General features: G+C 45.5%; 1 protein-coding gene across 8 annotated transcripts in view; it reads right to left on the reverse strand.

Annotated features, from left to right (window-relative positions):
* Nucleotides 1-23332, reverse strand: part of LOC147609554 (heparanase-like protein 3) — a 44516-nt gene that overhangs the window by 18165 nt on the left and 3019 nt on the right. For 7 of the 8 annotated variants that reach the window (XM_086787546.1, XM_086787550.1, XM_086787545.1 and 4 more), the window contains exons 2-4: nucleotides 22842-22878; nucleotides 12548-12728; nucleotides 12300-12445 (exon numbers count right to left, since the gene is read on the reverse strand). In XM_086787546.1, the coding sequence (XP_086643672.1) occupies nucleotides 12300-12445; nucleotides 12548-12728; nucleotides 22842-22878 (364 nt within the window). Of the gene's footprint in view, nucleotides 1-12299; nucleotides 12446-12547; nucleotides 12729-22755; nucleotides 22879-23332 lie in introns of all 8 variants that reach the window. The other variant, XM_086787547.1, reaches the window with a different exon arrangement.

A 23332-nucleotide genomic window follows, 5' to 3' on the forward strand; every position in this document is an offset into this window, starting at 1 on the left:
CAAGAGAACTTCCTCCGGAAAGGCCAGAATATCATACTATTGATCTTATTCCGGGGAGTATTCCACCAAATAGACCGTCGTACCGTGTTAGTGCAGCCCAACAAGAGGAAATTATGAGCCAGGTACAGGAGTTGTTAAAAAAGGGGTTGATTCAGCCTAGCTTATCACCCTTTTGCTCACCTGTGCTCTTAGTGCAAAAGAAAGATGTTTCTTGGCGCATGTGTATAGATTACAGGGTGCTAAACAAGAACACCATCAAGAATCGATTTCCTATTCTGAGGATCGATGACGTATTGGACCACTTACAGGGCTCCACAGTCTTTAGTCGGATAGACTTGAAAAGCGGGTATCATCATATACGCATTAGACCCGAGGATGTGCATAAGACAGCATTTCGGACCACTTTTGGGCTATATGAGTTCTTGATCATGTCCTTTGGTTTGACAAATGCTCCTGCCACATTTAACAGGATGATGGACAAGATTTTCCGGTCTCATAGAGCGTTTGTGGGCACATTCTTTGATGATATGATTGTGCATTCACGTGCAGAGGAGGAGCATAGGAAGCATTTGGCCATTGTGTTTGAAGAACTCTGGAAGCATAGGTTGGTCATTAATGGCAAGAAGAGTGAGTTCTTCTTGGAAGAGATACACTTCTTGGGGCATATCGTGTCTAAAGATGGAGTCCGTATGGATCCTTCGAAAGTGGAAGCAATTCTCAATTGGCTAGATTTGAGGACCGTGCATGATGTACGCAGCTTTTTGGGATTGTGTTCTTATTACAGGCAGTACATACGGTATTTTGCTGAGATTGCTTCACCCCTTCATGCTTTAACAAAGAAGGGAACTCCGTTTCGATGGGCTGATCGGGAAATTGCAGCCTTTAAAAAGCTTAAAGAAAAGCTTACTTCGGATCCCGTATTGGTATTACCGGATCTCCTGAAGGCTTTTGTTGTCCAGTGTGATGCATGTGGGAACAGCATTGGGGCAGTTCTCATGCAGGAAGGACATGTGATAGCCTATGAGAGTCGTATATTACAGAATGCCAAGAAGCATTTACCGTTTTATGAGAAAGAGATGTTGGCTGTAATTCGCGCTCTTTCTACATGGAAACACTATTTGCTTGGGGCTGATTTCATTGTGCAGACAGATCATCAAACCTTGCGTTATTTCCTCATGCAAACTAAACTTTCTGAGAAGCATATGAGATGGACCAACTTTGTCTATGTTCCACTTTCAGATTGTACATGTGGAAGGCAAAAAGAATGTTGTGGCAGATGCCTTGTCACGCGAGCCATAGGTCGCAGCAGTTTCACTTGCTTATCATCATGAGCTTGATGAGATGAAAGAGCAGTATGCCCAGGATGAGGATTTTGGAAGGGTCTATGATCAGATGTCTGAGGGTCAACGGCATGATCATTATACTCTCAAGGATGGCTTTTTGTCGATGCATGGTAGACTGTGTTACTAGGTAGTTACGACTCAAGGTTATGATTGAAAGTCATGCTCCACCGTATGCACGTCATAGAGGTATTGACGCCACGGTAAAGACAGTTGAGGCTTTCTTTTATTGACCGACCTTGAGAAGAGATGTTGATGCTTTTGTTAGACAATGCATCGTATGTCAGAAGGTGAAGTTTGACCGTCAAAAGAGACCAGGGTTACTTCAGCCTTTACCTATTCCAGATAGACCATGGGAAAGCATTGCCATGGATTTTATATTTGATCTTCCAAGGACACAAACGGGGAATGATGGCATTTGGACTATCATATGCAGGTTCAGTAAGCAGGCTCATTTCATTCCCGTGTGTAAGACGATCAAAGTTGATCACATGGTGAAGTTGTTCATGGCGAACATCTTCAAGTATCATGGCATGCCTTCATCTATCATTAGTGACCGTGATCCACGGATGACGAGTTTATTTTGGAGAGGGTTGTTTGACAACATGGGTACAACTCTCAAGTTTTCATCATTGTTTCATCCACAGATAGATGGTCAATCGGAAGAGGCTAATTCCATAGTGTTAGATCTTCTTAAGTGTTATGTGTCAGAGCACAAGCAACAATGGGAAAAGTATCTTCCTTTGGTGGAGTTTGCTGATAACCACACCGTCCATATCTCAACGGGCAAGGCATCTTTTGAGATTGTGGAAGGACGGAAGAAGGTACCACCTATTTTGCGCACACAGGATAAAATCTTTGAGGTGACCAGTATGTGGAGAATATGAATGAAGCTTATAGGAGAGTTAAGTTGGCACTCCAAAAAACTCAACAAAAGCAAAAGAAAGCAGCAGACCGTCACAGACGTGCATTAGAGTTTGCATTGGGTGATTGGGTTCTTTTGCGATTTGAGAAAGCAAGGCTCAAAAAGATGAAGGGTAAAGAGTGCTTATTCCTTAAGTTGAGCATGTGCTATTATGGACCTTTTCAAGTATTGGAAAAGATTGGTGAGGTGGCCTATCGTTTGAAGCTACCAGATCACTGGAGGATTCACAATGCATTTCATGTGAGTCTACTTAGACCTTTCCGTGGGGATGTATCAGATGAGGCTCAACCGGAAGTTGAGGAACTTGATGAGGTTCTTATTCCAGAGCAGATACTGGCACATAAGGAAAGAAAGGTACGAGGTAAAGTTTCCCGTCGCTATCTTGTGAAGTTCAAGAACTATTCACCGATGGATGCGAAGTGGATGGAGGAAGGTGACTTAGCAGATTCACCTCAGGTTTTGCAGCTTTATCTCGATGCCTTTGAGTTGGAGCTGACTCTTGTTACGGCTCATTCAGATTCAGCAGAGCATGGGTCTAGAGCATTGCCTGATACTCAAGAGGGGGATAGCACCTCCGCTCCCTTGATACAGACAGGCTCAGATGACATCTAGAGGTCGCTTGGTGCAGCTTTTGTCTCACCCGAAGGTACTGATGGCTGACAGTACATCTGTTTGTGGGACTTCTATGATATATGTGTACTAGTCACATTGGATGTTGTGGTTGTGTACGGTTCACAATGGTATACAACTTGGACTATTACTACACCATTGGTTCGTAGTGAATGTTGCTACATATGCATGGCTTAGAGAGATTGGGACGCTGATCTTGCCATATTGTACTTTTCACTTTGGATGTCTTGCTGTATCACCAGATTGCAATCAAGGACGCTTGCCATTTTTCAAGAGGGGGTTATGTCATGACTATTACTACACCATTGGTTCGTAGTGAATGTTGCTACATATGCATGGCTTAGAGAGATTGGGACGCTGATCTTGCCATATTGTACTTTTCACTTTGGATGTCTTGCTGTATCACCAGATTGCAATCAAGGATGCTTGCCATTTTTCAAGAGGGGGTTATGTCATGACTCTGTAAAATTGGTACAGCAGAAGTGTGGGCATGGTGGTCGGTGAGCAAGATAAACATTTAATGATTCATACTTGAGTGTGGACCCCCAAGTGTGAAGGGGGACCAAGGGAATAAAGTTTTTAATCTTTATAACCTTGGGTGGCCACTAGGCATAAGTGGTCCCTAGGAAAGTCTTAATAAACTTTATGAGGGCCCCTAGGATAAGTTTGGGGAGGGTTACTCCATTTTTGGAAGTACACGCCTCTCTCCTTTTTTTTCTCTCTCTCTTGCTTTTAGAAAGAGCAAGGTGGCAGGCAGCATGGACTGCAGGCGTGGGGGAATTTCTGAAAAAGGAAGCGCTTATACAGGCTGCAGGCGGCGCCCCTCTTTTTTCTGGCTTTTGGAGAGAGAGTAGACAAGCGGCACTATTTGCAGGCAGCGTGGAGATCTTTCTGAAAAAAAAAGGCGCATACAGGCAGGTGCTGCAGGGCTGCGTTTCTTTCAGGGGCTGCAGGGCTGCGCTTCTTTCATGCTTGCCTTCTGGAGGGACTGTAGGTAGGCAGCGCAGAATTCAGGACTGGTTTCAAGAGGGAGATCATAAAGGCTGATTGCTGGCTGTACTACAGAACAGAGATTCAAGACTCTTTTCTCTCTCTCTCTCTCTTTAGTTCTTGGAGCGCTGGTTGGCTACTGGCTGCAGAGCAAACAGGCGCCTACAGGTTCACCTCTTTCTCTCTCCTTTGCTTTTGGCAAGAAGATGGTTGTCAGTTGGGAAGTGTGAGTTGTGAGAAGGGAACATAAGGCTGGACAGCAGGTTCTCTCACAAGTATTCTCCCTCTTCCGTCTGCAAGACAAGAGGACAAGACAGTTCGGGGCTTTTCCTCGAGTCTTTTCTTCCTTGTGGAAACCGACATCAAGACTGTAAGTTTCTCTTTCTTTGTGAGCAAGTGGGACTGCAGGTGATGTCTTTTGAAGTCTCTCTTTTCACTGGCTCAAGACTGCTCTAGAGTGGTTCTCTCTAGCCCTTTGTGAGAGGAAGGGTTTGGCACTTCAGAGGCTGGAAACAAGACAAGTTTGTGGGCTGTTTTGGATGAGTTTGTGGACTGGTTTTCATGGCTGAGATTATGAATATGTGCATGGTTCAGCCAGATGCTTATTCAAAGCCTCATGGATGTACAGACTTAGCAGATTAGAGGTGATAACAGTGTGGTGTTCTTGGGACACAAGGCTGTGTAACCTCTATGCTAAGAGGTACTGAGGATTGGCAGATTGGACTTGCAGACATACGAGCCATGGATGGCCATGTTGTAATTATCTAAATCTTTCCATTGAAATTGAATAAAGTACCGAAAGGGGCGCCAAGCTTTGGGACCAACAGGTGTCGTTCTCCTTTTTGTTTTGGAGCACTCTAGCTCCTGTTTATTTGTTTTTTTTGTATGGACTACAATTGGATTGGGTGACTGCTAGTCTACCGCACTTTGGTTTCTACCAGAGGCCGGTTTGAAGCGGAGTACCTCGAAGAGTGCTAATTCTTCAGCTTTAGCTGCAAAGACTCCAGCCTTTGTGCACTTGGAGATTTTGGACACAGATGCTTCATCTTCTTTGAGCGAGGAGGCAGTTCGTTTCACCGCCAGGGATACTCGGGAGCGGATTCTTGGAACATGACTCCTTCACGAGAGATTTTTCAGGATCTTAAACGGCAGTCAGTTGGCTACAATTCCACTATACCGATTCATAGTGAGGGCAGCAATGAGATCATTCTCGATGGCAAAGGAGGGAAGCATTCCTCTCGTGTTCTTTACGTCCCTGCAATTGGTTTAAGATCAGGGCCTCTGTTGTGGGTGTGCCTGCCATTTTAGGTGTTCCCCCATTTTTCCTCACTTCCATAGTATTTTTCCATTTTTTGCTAGCTGTGGGAGGGCTGTCGGCTGTGTCTACTGCTGGCCGACTGGACTGGTGCTACCCGACTTCTTCCTCAGTGCTGGCTGGCCGACTGCCTCTCCTGGCTGACTGAGTTGTTTGCTGCTCATGAGCTTCTCTGACTGCTGTCAGCTGTTTTTGGGCTAGCCGACCAGCAACCAAGGGCCATATATATTGGCCCTGCCCCCCACATTTCTCTTGTATCACATGATTTTCTAGTGTATATAGCAAAGTTTATACAACTTCTCTCTCTCTCTCTTTTCTGCGTTTTTGCTCTCTACAATAGTTATCTTTATTTCCGTTGTGCATTGCGACAATTTCTTTGCATCTCTGGGACACAACACAAAGGATGGCACCTGTCACGTGCACCCATGCACTGTGGTACACGATGACACACTAGCTCATCAACAGTGCAAGAATCATGTACAGAAGTAGTACCTTTTAGGATTTATTTGTCGTATGCCGTGACCCCTTTGTGAGCCCAGTCCGGGACAAGCACGAGCTACGTAGGTCAGTCTCCCAGTGTCAGGTCAGTCTTGCCTAAAGATCCTTACACTAGCTTACTAGACTATGATTGGGACACTTTTGTGTCAGATTTGAAGACCACGTTTCTATCTCCGCGGACCGCAGTACACAACAAATCTAGAAGATGAGTTCTACAAACTCACCCAAAACGGTTCCCCTGTGCTCACTTACTCCAACAAGGTGATCACATCACCTCAACAGTTGGGGAAGTCTGAGGAGGAGAAGCTCAAGCAGTTCATTCGGGGATTGGATCCAAACATTCGATTTCCCGTTCGGAATTTTGAACCTCGGAGCTTTGACTCTTGCACAGAATCATGAGATGATGCCCAATGGAGGCAAGCCCAAGACCCCCAAACCACAGTAGACGCAGACCAACCAGCAGAACCAAGCGTCTTCCCAGCAGTCAGGTATGGGGGCTCCCAACAACAACAAGGATCAAAAGAGAAAGGGCCAGAATAGCTCCGAGAAACGAGTGACAAGATGGACCTAAGAAGACCCCTGAAGAAAGATCAAGGAGGGCCTTACTAGAGGATTCCTGCAATCAGATGAGAAGGAATGGTACTTCAAAGAGAACCGTTGTTTTTTCTACCACCACACGGGACATGCCAAGAAGGATTGTACCAAATGGCAGGTGCAAAAGAGCAAACAACCAGCCTCTACAGTGGCTACCGCCACAACTGTACCACCCCCTCCACCCTCACCCTCAACCACCAATGACGTTTAACTTTTGCCCGCTTTGAATGCGGTACTCGCAATGGTATTCGATGATAAGCAGGAGAGCAAAGTTGAAGTCTTATCAGAGCTTATGGCACCGCGAAGGGACAACAGTTTGTTGTTCTCTTCGACATGGGCAGTTCAGAAGATGCCATCTCTTTGCAGTTGGCGACCAAGATGAAATGTGCCCTTGTGCCATACCATTTGGACGTGGACAGGTTCACTCCCAGCCTATGTACTCATATTTCTCAGAAAGCTTAACAGTATACCTTCACAGTTCAGAAGGCTCAGTTTCAGAGGGACTTCATTGTCTCGCCCCACAGTGCGACATGATTCTTGGGATTCAGTGGTTCCGCCACTATGCGCCCATTCCTGATTGGAGACAAGACACCTTCACAATCGTCGAAGGTTTACCTGAGCCTACTATCATTCGCGAGGATCGGAGTATTCAGGTATTCCACTTATTTCCCACCTTCAAGCCAGTAGAGCTATCAGAAAGGGAATTGAGTGTGCGATGATCTATGTCCGCCCACAACAGATAGTGACATTCACCGCAACTCCATTAGAACTCAGATGACCGGCCTCCTCCAACGGTTTCAAGACATCATGTTGAAGGATGATCTTCCACCAAGACCCCCACCCTCTCATCCTCATTGGTACCTGGAGCTGAGTCACCCAGTAAGTTTCTGTATCGTCTTTCCAAGGCGTTGGAAGCTGAGTTGGAGACACAACTAGCACAGTTGCCAAGGTCTAGTTTCATCAGGCCTTTTTCCTCTCCATTTGCTGCACTGATTCTGTTTGTGCAGAAGAAAGATAAGACCGTACGTTTCTGTATGGATTACCGAGCCTTGAACAAGTTGAGAATCAAGAATAAGTTCCCAATGCCAAGGATAGAGTACATCCTTGAAAGGCTCAATGGTGCTCAATACTTTACAAAGATCGACCTCAAAAGTAGCTATCATCAAGTCAGGATTTTCGAGGCCGATATCCCAAAGATTGCCTTTTGAACAGAACGAGGGCATTATGAGTTTGTGGGCATGCCTTTTGGTTTGAACAATGCACCGGCAACATTCAACAAGATGATGTCACGAGTCTTTGTCGTACTCATCGGTATATGTCTTTTCATTTTTTTGGGTGACATTCTTATTTTTTCCACCACTGCAAAGTAGCACGTGAAAGATGTGCAGAAGGTCTTGCAGCTCTTGCGAGACAACAAACTCTACATTAATGCGAAGAAGAGCATATTTGGAGTTCAAGAAGTTCAGTGCCTAGGCTATGTGATAGGTTCCGATGGCATTCGCCTTGATCCTGAAAAGATAAAGGCAATCCTCGATTGGGACGTTCCAAAGACAGCCCAATAGATACGTTCCTTCGTGGGCTTGTGCCAAGTATATAGCTCACATATGGATCAGTTTTCTAACCTTGCAGCACCATTGACAAATTTGCTCAAGGGTGTGAAGACTAGAAGACAAAAATTTCAATTATAGGTAAGGCTTTAGAGGCTTTCTTTGCTTTGCGAAAGGCAACTTCCGAAGCACCTATTCTTAAACTCACATCATGGGATGACCCTTTTGAGGTAATCAACGATACTAGTAATCTCGCCATAGGAGCAGTTTTGCAACAAGAAGGCACACCAGTGGCGTATTACAGCAGAAAGTTGAATGATGCAAAAAAAATTATTATGTATAGGACAGAGTTGCCAGGGGTTATCACAGCCTTGAAGCAATGGCAACCTTTTCTTTATGGAAGGGAATTTATTGTGAAGACAGACCACCAGGCCTTGAAGTGGTTGCAAACTATGCCATGTGCCCAGTGGAGCGATAGACAGCATCAGTGGAGTCAGTTGTTCCAACAATTTCGAGGAATGATTGAGTATGTACCGGGTGAGAACAACCCCGTGGCGGACGCTCTGAGTCGCAAAGATAGTATAGTATTCAGACAATACAGGAGTCCACTGTGTTAGAGATACAAGGAAAAGATTTAGACAGTATGAAAACACCATATATAGATTGTCCAGAATTTGGAACTCCGTACAATATGGCCCTTTACTCAGAACCAGGTCATTACACCATTCAGGACAGTTGGCTCAACTATGTGTCGTCAGGGAGAAAAGACCGGCACTCCTCCATGATGCCCATGGTTCACTTGTTTGTGGTCATCGCAAGATCAACAGTACCTTGGAGAAGTTAGAAAGATCGTTTTATTGGCCGAAGATGCGCAGGGATGTGTACAACTATGTTTCTCAATGTCCCATATGTCAAAAAGTGAAAGTATTTCATACCAAACAGGCAGGGTTGCTTTAGCCATTGCCCGTTCCTGAGGATCCATTTCACGACATTTCAATGGATTCCTTCCCGCATCTATTGGATCTCGGAATACTCGGTGTATGACGACAGTTGATAGGTTCAGTAAATTTTATCTGCTTATACCATGCAAACAAACAACCCAGCAAAAGATATAGCCTGGCTCTTTCTTCGACATTGGTATCCAGTTTGTGGTTTGCCACAGACCATTACTTCAAATTGGGACCCAAAGTTTACATCTCACTTCTGGCGAGCTCTGTTCGACAACTTTGGTACCAAATTGCAATTGTCCAGTGCATTCTATTCCCAAACCGATGGCCAAATCGAGAATTACAATCAATTGGCTTTCGATGTGCTTAAAGCGTACTGCCATGATCAACAGTCGAAGTGGGAGCTTCATCTCCCGTTGGTACAGGCGACTCTCAATGAGACTCACTCATCCACTGTTGGCAGAACTTCGTACGAGGCAGCCTTTGGTCGAAGATTTTCATCCCTTCTCACGAGGATGATCTCTCCTTCCTTGGAAGCCAACAAGACGACATAAACTTTTTCAGCTATCATTGAGTCCGTCAAAGAGCGTCTAACAAAGCTCGCGAGGCTTACACCAAACAAGCAAATAAGTCACGAAGAGACGTCAATTTTAAAGAAGGTGAATGGGTATATTTAAGGATCATAAAGTAAAGACTCAAGAAAGTGGGCAAGAGTTGTCCAAAATTGTCATTCAAAAGTTTTGGTCCTTTTCCCATCATAAAGAAGATAAGCGACGTCGCCATGCAACTCAGATTGCCAAGCAATTGGATGATGCACAACGTCCTCCACATCTCTTGGTTAAAGCCTTATATTGGACCGTCATTGCAGAATGTTCCAGAAGAGCAGCAGCCAGAAATGGCTGATGAAGCAGAGGTGATAGAGCCTAAGCAAATCCTTCTACATCACGAGAAGCATGGTTCTGGACGACATCTTCGCCAATTTTATACCAAGTTCAAAGATTGAGGGACCCATGAAGCCGTTTGGCTAGATGAAGAATTCATCCTCGAGATCCACATTTATCGGCGGACTACCTCAAAGCGATGAACCTGCCGCCAAGCTAAGCACAAGGGAATGTCACGTGCACCCATGCACTATGGTACACGGTGACACATTGGCTCATCAACAGTGCAAGAATCATGTACAGAAGTAGTACCTTTTAGGATTTATTTGTGTGAGCCCAGTCTGGGACATGTCAGGCAGGAGCTACGTAGGTCAATTAGAGTGTCATGTCAGTCATCTTAACCCACTGTGGAGAATTCAGCAAGTGTTCATCATATAGGGCATGTAGATGTCAACGATAGCAATAGAGGCATTAGATCATGTAGATGCTCTTCATGTAGAGGGAGCCAGCCCCAAGGCAGCCCCCAAGGTGGGCTAGCCTTGCAAGGGGGTAAGCCAACTACCTAGCCACCTTTGAAGGCAAGGCAAGAGGCCTTATGGCCTGTGCAGGCTGTCGGCCAAGACCCATATGGCTTGGGGCTCCTATCGTCCAGGTCAGGCAGCCAGCCAACCAGCCAACCAGCCACCTGACTCAGTTCAGGCAGCCGACTAGCAATTAATGCTAGTCATGAGCAGTTTGCTGCAGCTGACTGGCATTAAATGCCAGTCGTGGACAATTTCTGCCAGCCAACTCGCTGTAGGGGCAGCCGACCTGCACCCTGGAGTCATATAAATAGGCAAGGCATATTCGGTCCCAAAAACATCAGTCAAAAATCCTTCAAAGTCGCCTAAGGCTTATGCACAGTTTTGCCCAGTGTTTGGTCGCTTTGTCCTTGCGTTTGGTGGTCAATCAGTCAATCCGTTTGTCCACTCAGTCTTGTGGACACAGTTCAGCTTGTTTACAGTTCTCCAGAAGAAGAAATAAAGCAAATACTTTCAGTGGGTAATTCAGGACCCCATCTAGTGTCGTATCTACTACATCTATTTTCAGGTTCATGTATGCTGTTTTAAAGGATTGCTAAAGACTCACTAAACTGAGGTTTAAAGAAAGGCTTTGTTGTTTCACACGGTCCTAGCTCGGCGCATGCTACAGCACCAATGAGGTGATAGCCCAAGTGGTGAAGGTGTTTGCCTAGGACCTATGATCCTATGGGCAAATAAAAAGAGCCTATGGGCGGTGAAAAACAGTAACTATGGGAGGATCTCGGGCCAAAGGCGAGTGGGTAAAAAAAACATAGAGGACGGCATCAACCAGCTTAGAGGACCCGACTGTGCCACCCTCCCAGTGTTTGAGAGAATGCCACTACTCCCTCGTCTTGGTCGATCAAGATTTCCCCTGTTGTGCCTGGCAAGACCAGGCACAACAGAATATTGGTAGCAGAACTGTCTGGTGGTTTTACGTCTCTTCTGGCCTTTCTCGAGTCTCCTTCCACCATTGAGAAGCTTTTCCAAAGCACTCCAGGCTGTCCCCCAAGGGAAGTACCTCGGAACGATGGGCTACCTGTCTCTTTTTTTGAGCTCTTATGAATGATGGGCCCTCTTGGAGGGCAACTTATAATTGTCCTTCAATGAGATCATGCAGGAAGGTACTGTGCACAAGTGTCTTTCCAAGGGTCTCATTCACCTGATTCTTAAGAAGCAAGGACACTGCTAGGAGATCCCTCATTTGTGTGTTAAGTGCAGTTTCAAAAATCTTGGCAAAGGCATAGCCTTCAACTGCACACTTACCTCCTAGACATAATTCACGGCACGCAGACACACCATTCTGAATAACATCTTCACCTTTTGGAATGCCACTGTAACAAATGAGAGTCAGAGTCAAGACCTAGCACAGGTTATGAACTTGAGAAGGCCTATAACAAAGTACTGTTCGGATGAGCTTCTCAGTAGCTTGGCTACAAGAAGTCTCAGCTCTCCCCCACTGGCCGTAGGCCCAAGATCCTCCCGTAGTTATTGATTTTTCACCGCCCGTAGGCAATGCCGCAGAGAAAGCACCAAGCGGGGTTTTGAACCCAGGACCTCTTGGTCCTAGGTTAACACCTTCAGCACTTGAGCTGTCACCTCATTTGCAAGTCTCAGCTCTCTACTCATCCACTCACAGCCAGGTCATCCTGCGGCAGGTACAAGGTCCTCATCTCAGGTGCCCGTGATTTCAGCGTTGCCAGTGACAACCCCACCTACATGATCAACCTTCACAACCCTTTCACAAGCTGGCATATATATATTCATACACTAGAATAGCATCTCAACCAACCCTGCTTTTCAGCCTGTTTTTTGATCCTTCATTTCAAAAATTCCTGATTCGGGGTAAAGTAATAATCTTAACTCACTTCAGGTTTATGTCTACTGTAAGTGTAAAGTGCCTGCAAAGGCCAATTTAGCATGTCCATGATTGCTTGCTTCATATACACGGGGAGGGAGTATATGTTAAAAGGACAAGAGATAGAGACATACACTTGTTTAAAACATGCGGTTACATACACGGTCACACCCAAAAGGGTCTGATAAATCATCAGCTAAAAGAAGAAGCTCACCAAACTCCCATGCATTCATCTCAAGGCCCTTATCTACAGTATATTGAATAAAATCCCGTGCATTGCTTGAATTCCAAGGTCCTGCATAGTGCCCGTTCTCATAGTGTCGTCCATATAAAGCATTGACCCCAAATGCAACCTCGGATCTGCACAAACTCGCACATGGTGAGTTTTAGTCTTTAGACTAAGGGAAAGATCCAGATAGATCAAAGATGATTATATATAGACAGGATTTTGCAATGACTAACTTTGTTTCTTGAAAGAATTGGACAAGAGAATTCCACCGCCACATAGGAAGGCACCCATCAGAGAACCCAAACATGGAATGTGTTTGTGAAAAGGAGATACAAGATATTGAAGGCTGCCCAACGTTGTAGATCACTTTGTCTTGTAAGGTTCCTCCTAACCTTATTTTCAAAGGTGAGAATGCTGGAATAAAAGTTCTGAAGTTAGCATTCTCATGATGGCCTTTACTGTCACAGTCAAATCACGCAGCATGATGGGAGAAAGGAAAGGTAAAGATAGAAGAAAGTCTTAAATACACAATAATAGCACAAGGTAAAGGAGATAAATGGGTAAAAAGCATAAAGCTTTTTTACACATGCACAATAAACAAAAACAATCAGCTCCCTCAGTACTAGTGAAGTCCAGCAGGAGATGAATGTTCCTGCCCCATTTGATATATATTTTTTAAATCCAAGTTTTGCAATCCTGTTGCATGCACAAGAGGACACACCAAACCACAGTATGCAGAATGTTCCTGCCCCATTTGATATTTTTTTTTTAAATCAAAGTTTTGCAATCCTGTTGCGTGCACAAGAGGACACACCAAACTACAGTATGCGGGTGCTGACACCTACCTAACCTAAACCCCAGTCAAAGGTAACCATCTATTTAAAGAATCCTATACTGCACACCAGGAAGACCTTGCGTGAGTCTCTTACACTCTACATAGAGATGGTCCTAAACACCTTGATGAGTCTCTCACACACTTCATAAAGATCGTCCTCACCACCTCAACCATTGCATGTAACACTTGCTCACAACCGGCTCTGAGCATTGGTCAATTCTGTTAACAATCATTCCTCTCCAACCATGACCTCTCAACTAAACAAGAAATTCTCCACCCTAGCTCACACAACGGATGACACGTGCAAGAAGAAAGCACTCCAACTTCAAATGTCTGTATAGGGAGACTCATGCAGACCAACTCTGCAGACAATATGTGGAATGCCAGAAGTTTCCCAGCTTAGCACTAGTGAAAGGAAAAGTAGATTCCTATTTCAAAAATCCTATGTTGCACCCTGCCCAAGCCTATCTCACTCTAACACGCATACTATAACAGGAATCCAAAGGTCAACCATGGTCGTTAAGAGCGCAATCATTCTGCATGAAAAATGTCAGTCAACCTCCAGTCCAATTGCCTCTCTCAACCCAAACAAAGAATTCTCTACCCGGCTGCCACAATAGGCCTAATGCACATGCAGGAAGACGTGTTTAAGAGAACATGTCAAACCACATTCAAATAGTTGTTTCTCGTATGCGTACGAACAGGTTCGTACGGTACGATACAGTACGAATTCATACGATTTTGTACGGTACGAGTTTTTTTTTTCCCAAAATTTTTCCCTTGGAAAAAAAAAACCAAATCCTAAAAAAAATATAGAAACCGTGCTTTACGAAGATCCCAAATGCTCGCAATACTTCGCAACTTTTGTGTCCACTCAGTATTCCATATGGGGTTGTTGAGAGACCTAAAAAATCTGGCGAGGTAGACTGGTAGTGTACACTTGATTGGTAGGATGAGAGAATCTTGCTACATCACTTGGGGATCCCTGGTATAGGTAGGCTAGACAATTAGATTCTCAAGTTATGCACAAGGGAGAAGATTTGGATATGGCCATTTTGATCTAGAGAGGAGTCCCTAAACTTATCACCCTAGATGCACTCCTCGTATTTGTGCAAGGACGGTCCCTTAGTCATAAACGCTACACTGGGAGACCTTTGGTATTGCATTACCCATCCACGTTCTTTTTTGGAGACAATCGGGAGATCCAACCGGGAGAGACACATATCCATGTTCTGGTTCCTCAAGCACTGTAGACTCCTCCCCTCCCAACCTTCCCTCACATTCAAGCTTGAAGCTCCATAGGTTGTAAGTGTAAAAAATAAAAACCGTATTTTATCATACGGTATCCGAAAATTTCATATCGTACCAAAAATTCCCGTACGGTATCGTATTTTCGTACCGTGACAACCATGGGTTTTTCCATTCTTCTCTCTACACCATGGATACCTTAGGTGAGCTTGTCTCACTCTATTATGGATCCAAAGCAGGTCTTTACTACCACCTAGACCACTGCGTCTCCCAAAGGAAAACATGGTCGTCAACAGTGTAATCACTCCATTTAAATATATTCACTCAAAGGATTAACCTCTCTCTCACTCACTGCAAGAAACGAGCATGTGTGATAAAACAATACTGGGAGATATACCAACTCTTCTTGAGCGGCAACTCTGAGGAGTCCTGGCATAGGTTGAGGAAACAACGCCAAAGTGTATTTTACTAGGCACTAGGCACGCCCTCCCCCACCCCCTATGTGTCCAAGACAATAGTACCCTCTATGGCCTCAGTGCATCTAGCCTTCCAGATGTGCCAGGCTGTAATACTAGCAATAATCTCCCATGCACTGTCCAATCTTTGTGCCGGCGGGGCGTATCCTAAATCTAGCAAATCCTGAAGGCAACCCCGCTGAGCAACACCTTGTCTGATCAAAATGGTGCGACTCCTGTCATCCCCCTCATACCTAAGCTGGGGACCGCCAACTGAGTCAAGCAAATGATAGCACCAAAAAGATATGTAGGCATCCTTACTAATCCTGCCAAATAGGTGTGCTATAACAGTCCAAATCCTCTGTGCTTCCCTGCATTCCCATAGGCAGTGATAAACTGTCTCTGAAGCTCCTGCACATCTCAGGCAAGTTGGCCTAACACCAACAACCGATCTCCACTGGTTGGTGGCCAGTCCACCATGTAGTGAAATCCAAAAGAATGAGGAGATTTGTGCCTTCCTGTAAGAGTGCCATAGCCTCTGCCAAAAACTCCTCTGAATGTCAGAGGTAATACCATAGGACTCCCAATGAGGTCTAAGGGTAGGACTCTCTGAATCTGTCCCGAGACAAGCTGCCTGGCATTCCTCATAGTGTAGATATGGAAAGGCAAACTTTTCATCCGATTGGTGACATCCATCCATTCCCACTCACCGGCATCCCAAGGCAAATGTTTGATAGGGCATCCACCAAAGAGCCAAAGGCTGTAATCATGGGGGGGGGGTTCAATATGAAAGTGCTTCCCTACTCTGACAGCAACTCTCATGGGCCAAACCACGGGGCCCTCAACCATATCCTGCACAACACATTTCTCCAACTTCCACCCATTGTGAACAGAAAAGAAAAATGGTATCTCACCCTTCCCTGGCGAGGGGAGAACCCCGGTCCCTAAAAAAACCCCAAACCACAAGTGAGGAGATCCATCCAGAAAAGCCCCTATAACCCAATGGTTGGGTATGGCTGCATCAATTTGCATAATCCTCCGACAAGCTCCCCTCAAGTGCTGAGTAAGGCCAACCCTCTGATCCTCCGTGAGGCTCTTAAACCTCTTCCACTCCAAGACAAAAGGAAAAAACATCTCCCAAGCAGCCCAATGGATATGTGTGGCAGCACCAAGAGATCTACCATGCTCATTCACGATCAAATCCTTCCACAAAATGGGTTGTCTATAACGAAGAAGGGACCTAACCAAAGGGGAGGAAGGGGGGCGATGATCTGCCTCAGAAAAGATGAACCATGAGCTGTAGAGCCACTCACCACCCCTGGCTGGTGTGCATGTCATAACTTGTTGCCATGAGAAAGTCCTTCCAAGGCTCAGTGCTAGGAAGAAAGCCTTGGACAATCAACTTGCAAAGCAACGCCTTACACTGCACCTCTCGGGTCAATGATATTCAATCCCCCCTCATGCTTAGGTCTAATAATGGTTTCCCATGCAACTCTAGCCTAGGTGTGTGCAGTGCCATCCAACCCTGACCACAAAAAGTTCCTAATGAGGCAGCGAAGTTGGCCAATGCGTCCTCTATGACAAACACAACACGAGGTGATGAACCAGCTCAGTGCTAGGAAGAAATCCTCGGACAAAGTCCTTCCAAGGTAGTGCCAGGAAGAAATCCTTGGACAATCAACTTGCAAAGCAACGCCTTACACTGCACCTCTGGGTCAATGATATTCAATCCCCCCTCATGCTTAGGTCTGATAATGGTTTCCCAAGCAACTCTAGCCTAGGTGTGTGCATTGCCATCCAATCCTGACCACAAAGTTCCTAATGAGGCGGCGAAGTTGGCCAATGCATCCTCTATGACAAACCCAACACGAGGTGATGAATGTCCAATATCTGGCCTATAACCTGTAAGCCGCATCTCTGGCATGCTTCCATGAATGGCTGCTGTAGGTGTTTTGTTCAGTATATACACTGCAGTAGCACATGCTTCTGCCCAATAGTAATCTGGCATGCTCTTTTCATTGAGCATCGCCCTAGCCACTTCACATATGACTCTATTCTTTCTCTCAGGCCACACCATTCTGCTGAGGTGTATACCTGCAAGTCAAATGTCTTCTTATTCCATGCTTCCTCAAGAAATGCTCAAAAACCTTTGAGGTGTATTCACCACCTCCATTTGCATTTGGATGCCAGATCAAGCTTCCTGCTGCTCCAATGCTGAAGTTTGCTCTTAATGCTCATGAGTACATGTGCAAACTACTATGCTGGGGAAATGTCAATGCCAACTTGGTACCTGGCAGTACATCCTCTCTCAATCCAAGTAAACCCCACATCTAACTAAGCCCCAATCTATCTTTGGGGAATCACTGACCCAAAATCCGACAGACTTGTGCCAATCAATGTTGGCACCTGCAGCCAAAGAAAACATATCCAGGGCTGTCCGAAAGCACAAACACAAGCATGTGAGACCTCTAGAAACATTGCAGTGTCATCTGCTAACTCTGAATCCACAAGCTCATCCTCTGTGCATAAAGGCGATCTGAGACCCGTGACACCTGGGGTGGCCCGAAGAAATCTGCTCATGGCCTCTGCCACAATGAGAAAAAAGTAGGGGAGCAAGGGGACAACCCTGCTGCACCAAGCGAGAAATCTGAAAGCGCTCACCCCATCCCCCACAGGCCAACACCATGCTATGGGCCTCCCTATAAAGGCAAGAGATCCCTCTAATCCAATCCTAGGAGAATCCCATATGTGCCATTGTGCCTTCCAAAAAACCCCAATACACTGTGTCGTATGCTTTTTCAAAATCCAACAAAAGGATGGCAAGGGTTCGGTGGCTAGCCTTAGCCCACTCAATAGCTTCCCAAACTGAAAAAATGTTATCAAAAATACTCCTTCCTTGGAGAAAACCATTCTGTGTCATGAATGATCCTGTGGAGGACCAGTTGCAAACTCATGCTCAGAGCCTTAGCTAGGATTTTATATGCAGAACCTAATAACATAATCGGCCTCCATTGCCTGAGGTTGGTCTTATCCCCACCTTTTGGGATAAGGTGGATAAGGCCCTCCGTAAGATGCCCTCCGTAAGATGGGGTGGCATCATACCTATACACCACATCTCCTGCAAGGCAAAAGTGATCTCATCCCCAATGTGATCCCCGAACAGAATAAAGAAAGATAGGGAGAGACCATCATCCCCAGGGCATTTTCCTTTTGGGAGAGTCAGCAAAGCCAGCCTCAACTCATCCTTCAAGAAAGGAGCATCCAAAGAGGAACACATATCATCTGTAATGAGTTTGGGCATGCACTCCCAAACTTTCTGCTATGCAACATCTCTGTGCAGAGAGGGTGCCTCTACAGACAACAAAATCTGATAAAAGTCTGAGGCAATACTCCTCACCGTATCCAGTTCATTCTGAATCACTCCCACCGACTCCTTCAAACACCTGACAGATTCCCTGCTACTATGGGTAGGTCTATGTGAAGAGAAGAATTGTGTGTTGCATCTGCCACCCATCTGTACCCAGAATGCCTCAGTAGCGTGAAATGAGAACTCAAAACGCCTATCCGACCACCTACAGCTCAGCTCTGATTGTAGATAAAAGATCTAAAATCCAAGGAGAATGAGGATGCTTCTCATGTTTCCTCTAAAGCGCTGCAATCCTCTATCTGATAGCTCTCTCCTTTTCCAAGATCACTTGTTTCTTGGCTAACGCAACAGACTGATAGTGCTGGCTGGTCCTTTCGAGAGCCATGGTAACCCTGTGGCGAGGGTCAAGATCATCACATGACCTCCAAATCTCTCTGATCACAAGTGAGGTCTCTGCATCCAAATAAAGAGAATCAAGGATGCAAACACAAGAGGAGGCATTCAAAGCATAGTCACATGGAACACGGAACGGGAATGAGGCCCGACTTCGGAACGGGGAACAGAGACGTTTGTACTCGGAACGGCAATGGGAACGACATGTCATCATGAGATAGAGTTTCGATAGAAATGAGACATTAATTATGTTGCGAAACAATTACAAGATAGACATAGAGTAAAGAATGCAATAAATTTAGAGCGTACAAATTGGGAAAAACTTCAAAGAGAACAATTTTCAAAAGTAGCAGCAGCTAGCCATGTTCACAGATTTCTCATGAAGAAAACAAGGGTACAACAGAGGGCTTGGATAACTAAGGAAATGAATATAAAGAGCTATTAAGGCACTCTAAAAAGGAGAATGTCAAATAGAGCTTAGAATATCATCCAAACTCTCATTCGTAGTTGCATCGTGAGCTAGTGAAGCTAGAAGCTCATCAGAATCTGAATCCGAATGTCCTTTCATGGATATGAAGCTCTCATTGTCAAGATTACCACTTGCAACTTGAGCCAAAAGGCACAAGTTGGCTGCCACATACACCAAATCATTTGTTCTAGTTGTTAAGAGGCGGTTCCTCTTCTTTGAGGCAACATGGCGGTGCAGAGCTTGGTTTTACTTGGATCAGTAGAGGATGCACTGCTAGATATTTGGGATGCCAGGTTGGGATTGATATTTCTCCCGCACAGCAGCTTGCTCCAGTACTTATGAGTATCCGGAAGAAGCTCCTTCATTGGAGCTCCAAGAGATTAGATTTAGCTTCCAGAGCTTTGGTGCTAATTAGGTATTGCTTGCCTCAGCTTGGTTTATTGCCTCTTGTTGGTGCTTCTCTCGTGCGTGCATTGGTCAATTGCAGAGATTGATCTGCAATTTTCTCTGGTCGGGTTTGGATGGCACCTCAGACACTCGTGCCAGGGTAGCTTGGCTCACAGTTATTGAGCCCAAACAAGAGGGGGGCTTGAATATTATTGATCCGGATGTTCAGTGCAGGGCGTTGCTCTGCAAACTTGTGGTCAGAGGTTTTCTACCTGACACTGAGCCTTGGAAGGATTTTTTCTTGTCTCAGATTTCCAGATGTACACCCTGGGTCAGGAGAGACTGGATGCCCAGAACACAATTTTTGTTCACAGAGGCTAATATCAGGGCACCATCTTCCCCTCTTATTGCAACCATTGTCAGAGCATGGAGAAGCATGAGATCTTTTTTGCGACAAAGGCTTCCTAGGTCTTTGGATGAGGCTGACCGACAACCTATTATGTGGAATGAGCTCATCAAGGATGAGGCCGGTCGGCCACTTGGTGCATCTCGTTATATGGAGTGGTCAGGATGGGAGAGATGTGCATACGCAATTCTTGCTTGGAAGACCTTTAAGAGTCTTTTGGAGGATCGAAGAGCTGCATCCATTCAGTATCTTAGGGGTTCTCGCAATCGTATTGATCAGATTGATGCAGCTATTCTGCATGAGTGGCTCTCTGGGACCTTGCATGGAGACTATCATCCAAGTTGGCTAGGAGTTTTTTCGAGGATAGACATACCTCTGCAGGTCATTGCTCTCCCGGGCCAAGAGGCTACAGATTGCATCATTTACTCTATCATGCCTGGAGGGAGATTGAGGAGATGTAGTATGGAGGAATACTAGGCTTGGTCCAATGAGGATTGTTGCAACTTGGTTGAACACAATGCTAATCAATACACTTAAATACACTAAGATTTGATGGACACTTGCTCAAATACAAGAAGTAAATTGCTGAATTGACAAGAGACACACAATGAGCCGGAACGGCCGACCCCCCCTCAAATAAAGTATATTGATCTTGGGAGAATCAAGTACATAGTGTCATGGGCATTTCTGACCAAATTTCCATACCAATGCATATGAATACAGTTTGCAAACAAGTGGTTGTCGATGTAGACTTGCAATCCACACTACTCTCTCAAGTGCCCATGTTCCCTACCATCTGCTCTCTATTGTTCCACCAACACATGGTAGCAACAATCTGCAAGAGAGCACGTAGGACAAGAGAACACTACACAGGGTATGTGATCTTGTAATCCGGTTCCTCCCTCCTGCTACTTGCTTCCATATTTAAGCATTAAAGCTTACCAATTGCAAGTAGAGTCGATGACAACGGAAGTCTTCGCGATGGAAGTTCTTGGAGTGAAAAGATCTTCGATTTGTCGCATTTCTTCGCGACAAAAGTCTTCAAAACCCGAGGACCAACGCAAATAGCTCTCACTGACTTCTTCTAGACTAGAGCTCCAAGAGCAGATCCACCACTACACTCGCCCTCCAGGTTGATGCAAGAGCCTAGCCGAGAGAAGTGACACTAGACGGAGCCATTGAGCTATGCAGAGCCCAACGCCCCCGACCCCATGGCCCCCGCCCACGCTCATGTCACCACAAGAGAACCAGAGCCATCGTTTCCCACCACCACAAGGCCCGCCGGCTCAGCTTTACTACATTGGGTACCATGATGCAGCGCCCTACACGGGATATTTTAGGGTGATGTGAGAGCTTGACGCTCTTTGTATTGGGATCAGCTTTGGCATTAGAGCTCTTGTTCCTTTCTTTTATTTTTAATATCCATGATGATGTATTCCATGGACATGATGTAATCTTTTGGTCTCATAGGTCACATTTTGGCCTTTTGTAGACGTTAATATAACTCTCTCTCTCTCTCTGAGGGAGATGCCCACGGAGAGATTATCCCACCGAGCTTTTGAGGCATCTAGACAGCTGGCCGAGGCTGGACACACTGGATCTTGGTATGCACAGATGCTACATTGGTTCTCACATCATGGGATAGACATTGAGCGGTTGCCACCTTTTCAGTATGATCAGTCTGCTCCACGGGGTTACCTCTCTCTCAATGAGAGGAACAAAGTGACGAGACAGGACATATGGCAGTGCTACATACAGGAGACATGGACAGCACCCGAGGGCCCACTACCACCGAAGATGCTGTATTACAGAGACCACTTTATGAGCATCTCAGGGGATGGGTTTATACAGCGACCGCGGTATATGGATGTATACATGCCACACAGCTCTCGCGCGTTGCTATTGGACAGCTACGAGTCTCATCACATCAGCTAGAGATAGAGGCTGGGAGAGCGGCACGGGTTCCCAGAGCCGAGCGGATATGCAGATTGTGCCGCGAGGAGGTGGAGACTGAGGATCACTTTGTATGTAGATGTAGAGCCCACCAGGGGTCAGAGATAGATATGCAAGATTGTTTGAGGAGCACTCTTCACTACATCAGTTGATGGAGGCCTCGGACTACTACTAGAGCTTCGTAGTTCTTGAGAGAGACTCCTCCAGACACCCGCTCCCACTAGGGGTGGGAGACAATCCTAGCTCACAGATTTCTTCCAGAGAGCTATGCCAGTGCCAGCTGATGTACCACATGGGGTGACCACACAGAGAGCAGAGGAATTGAGAGCCAGGAGGAGACCTAGACAGACTGGACATAGAGCACCCTGACTCCGTCACCGAGAGATAGCAGCTATCCATCCGGATGAGACACCAGATGGAGACACAGGAGAGGCTAGCTCGCTTTCATTCAGCCTCAGGAGGGGACATGTTCACGCCATTCACAGCCTCAGCATCGGCGATGTATGATATCTTATATCCCTCTTATGGCACTGGATGGAGTTAGACATAGATCTGCATAGCATGCTTGTACTACCCCTTCAGCATATAGAGATGCATCTTGCCTTAGCACTCCATCCACATCCCCATCCCCCTTTATATTGTTTGTATATGGGCTCCACCGATCCATGATGATTCACAGTTGTATCCAGACACATGCACACTTTTCTTTTCTTCCGATGACCGAAAGAACACAGTTGTATTATTTTTTGTCTCATAGGCCGACTTTGGCCTCTTGTAGACATTAATATATCTTTCTTTCTTTCTCTCTCTCTCTCTCTCTCTCTCTCTCTCTCTCTCTCTCACACACACACACACACACATTATGGTACTTTTATCAAGCATCCAAAGGGTTTATTCAAAAACTACCACTTGCATGTTTCATACTCACTGGCTATTGGGCTATTAAGAAATTCCAAACTGGGAAGGCAGCACGTATAACTGAAGCTCAATATTGGCAAAAATAAGAGTTCAAACCTTTGACAGCATTTCTCAGCATCGGATGTGTCAAGTTCTGCAGAAAATCAAAGAGTTCAGCTTTATCAAGGTACTCACTAAAATACAAATAATGCTTATGTTGAAGATTAGCATGTAGAGTGGAATGCCTTAAGCTCGCTACAAAGTCTCTCAAATACTTTCAAAACTTTACCACTCAACACAAACTCATAAACATAAATAACACCTCTCCCTCTCTCCCTCTCTCTCTCTCTCTCTCTCTCCCGACAAAGGTCAGACAATTCGAAAATTGGGCAAGTGGGAAGTGCTTCTAGAGAAAGAGCCATCATCCTAGAATTTTGTACCTCCAAACTAGCATACTTTCAGTGTATTTTTAGACCATACAGCTACACAAGGCAATTAGTAGATCTTCATCTTGATAGCTAATCACGTCGGCGGTCTTCACAACCTAATTCTTGTATTTTGGTCTCATGGTTCATCTTTGTCCCCTCTGGATGTTAATATGATCTCTC

Source organism: Cibotium barometz, chromosome 51 (assembly GCF_041138505.1).
Source record: "Cibotium barometz isolate CiBa-2024 chromosome 51, ASM4113850v1, whole genome shotgun sequence".
Taxonomy (NCBI): domain Eukaryota; kingdom Viridiplantae; phylum Streptophyta; class Polypodiopsida; order Cyatheales; family Cibotiaceae; genus Cibotium; species Cibotium barometz.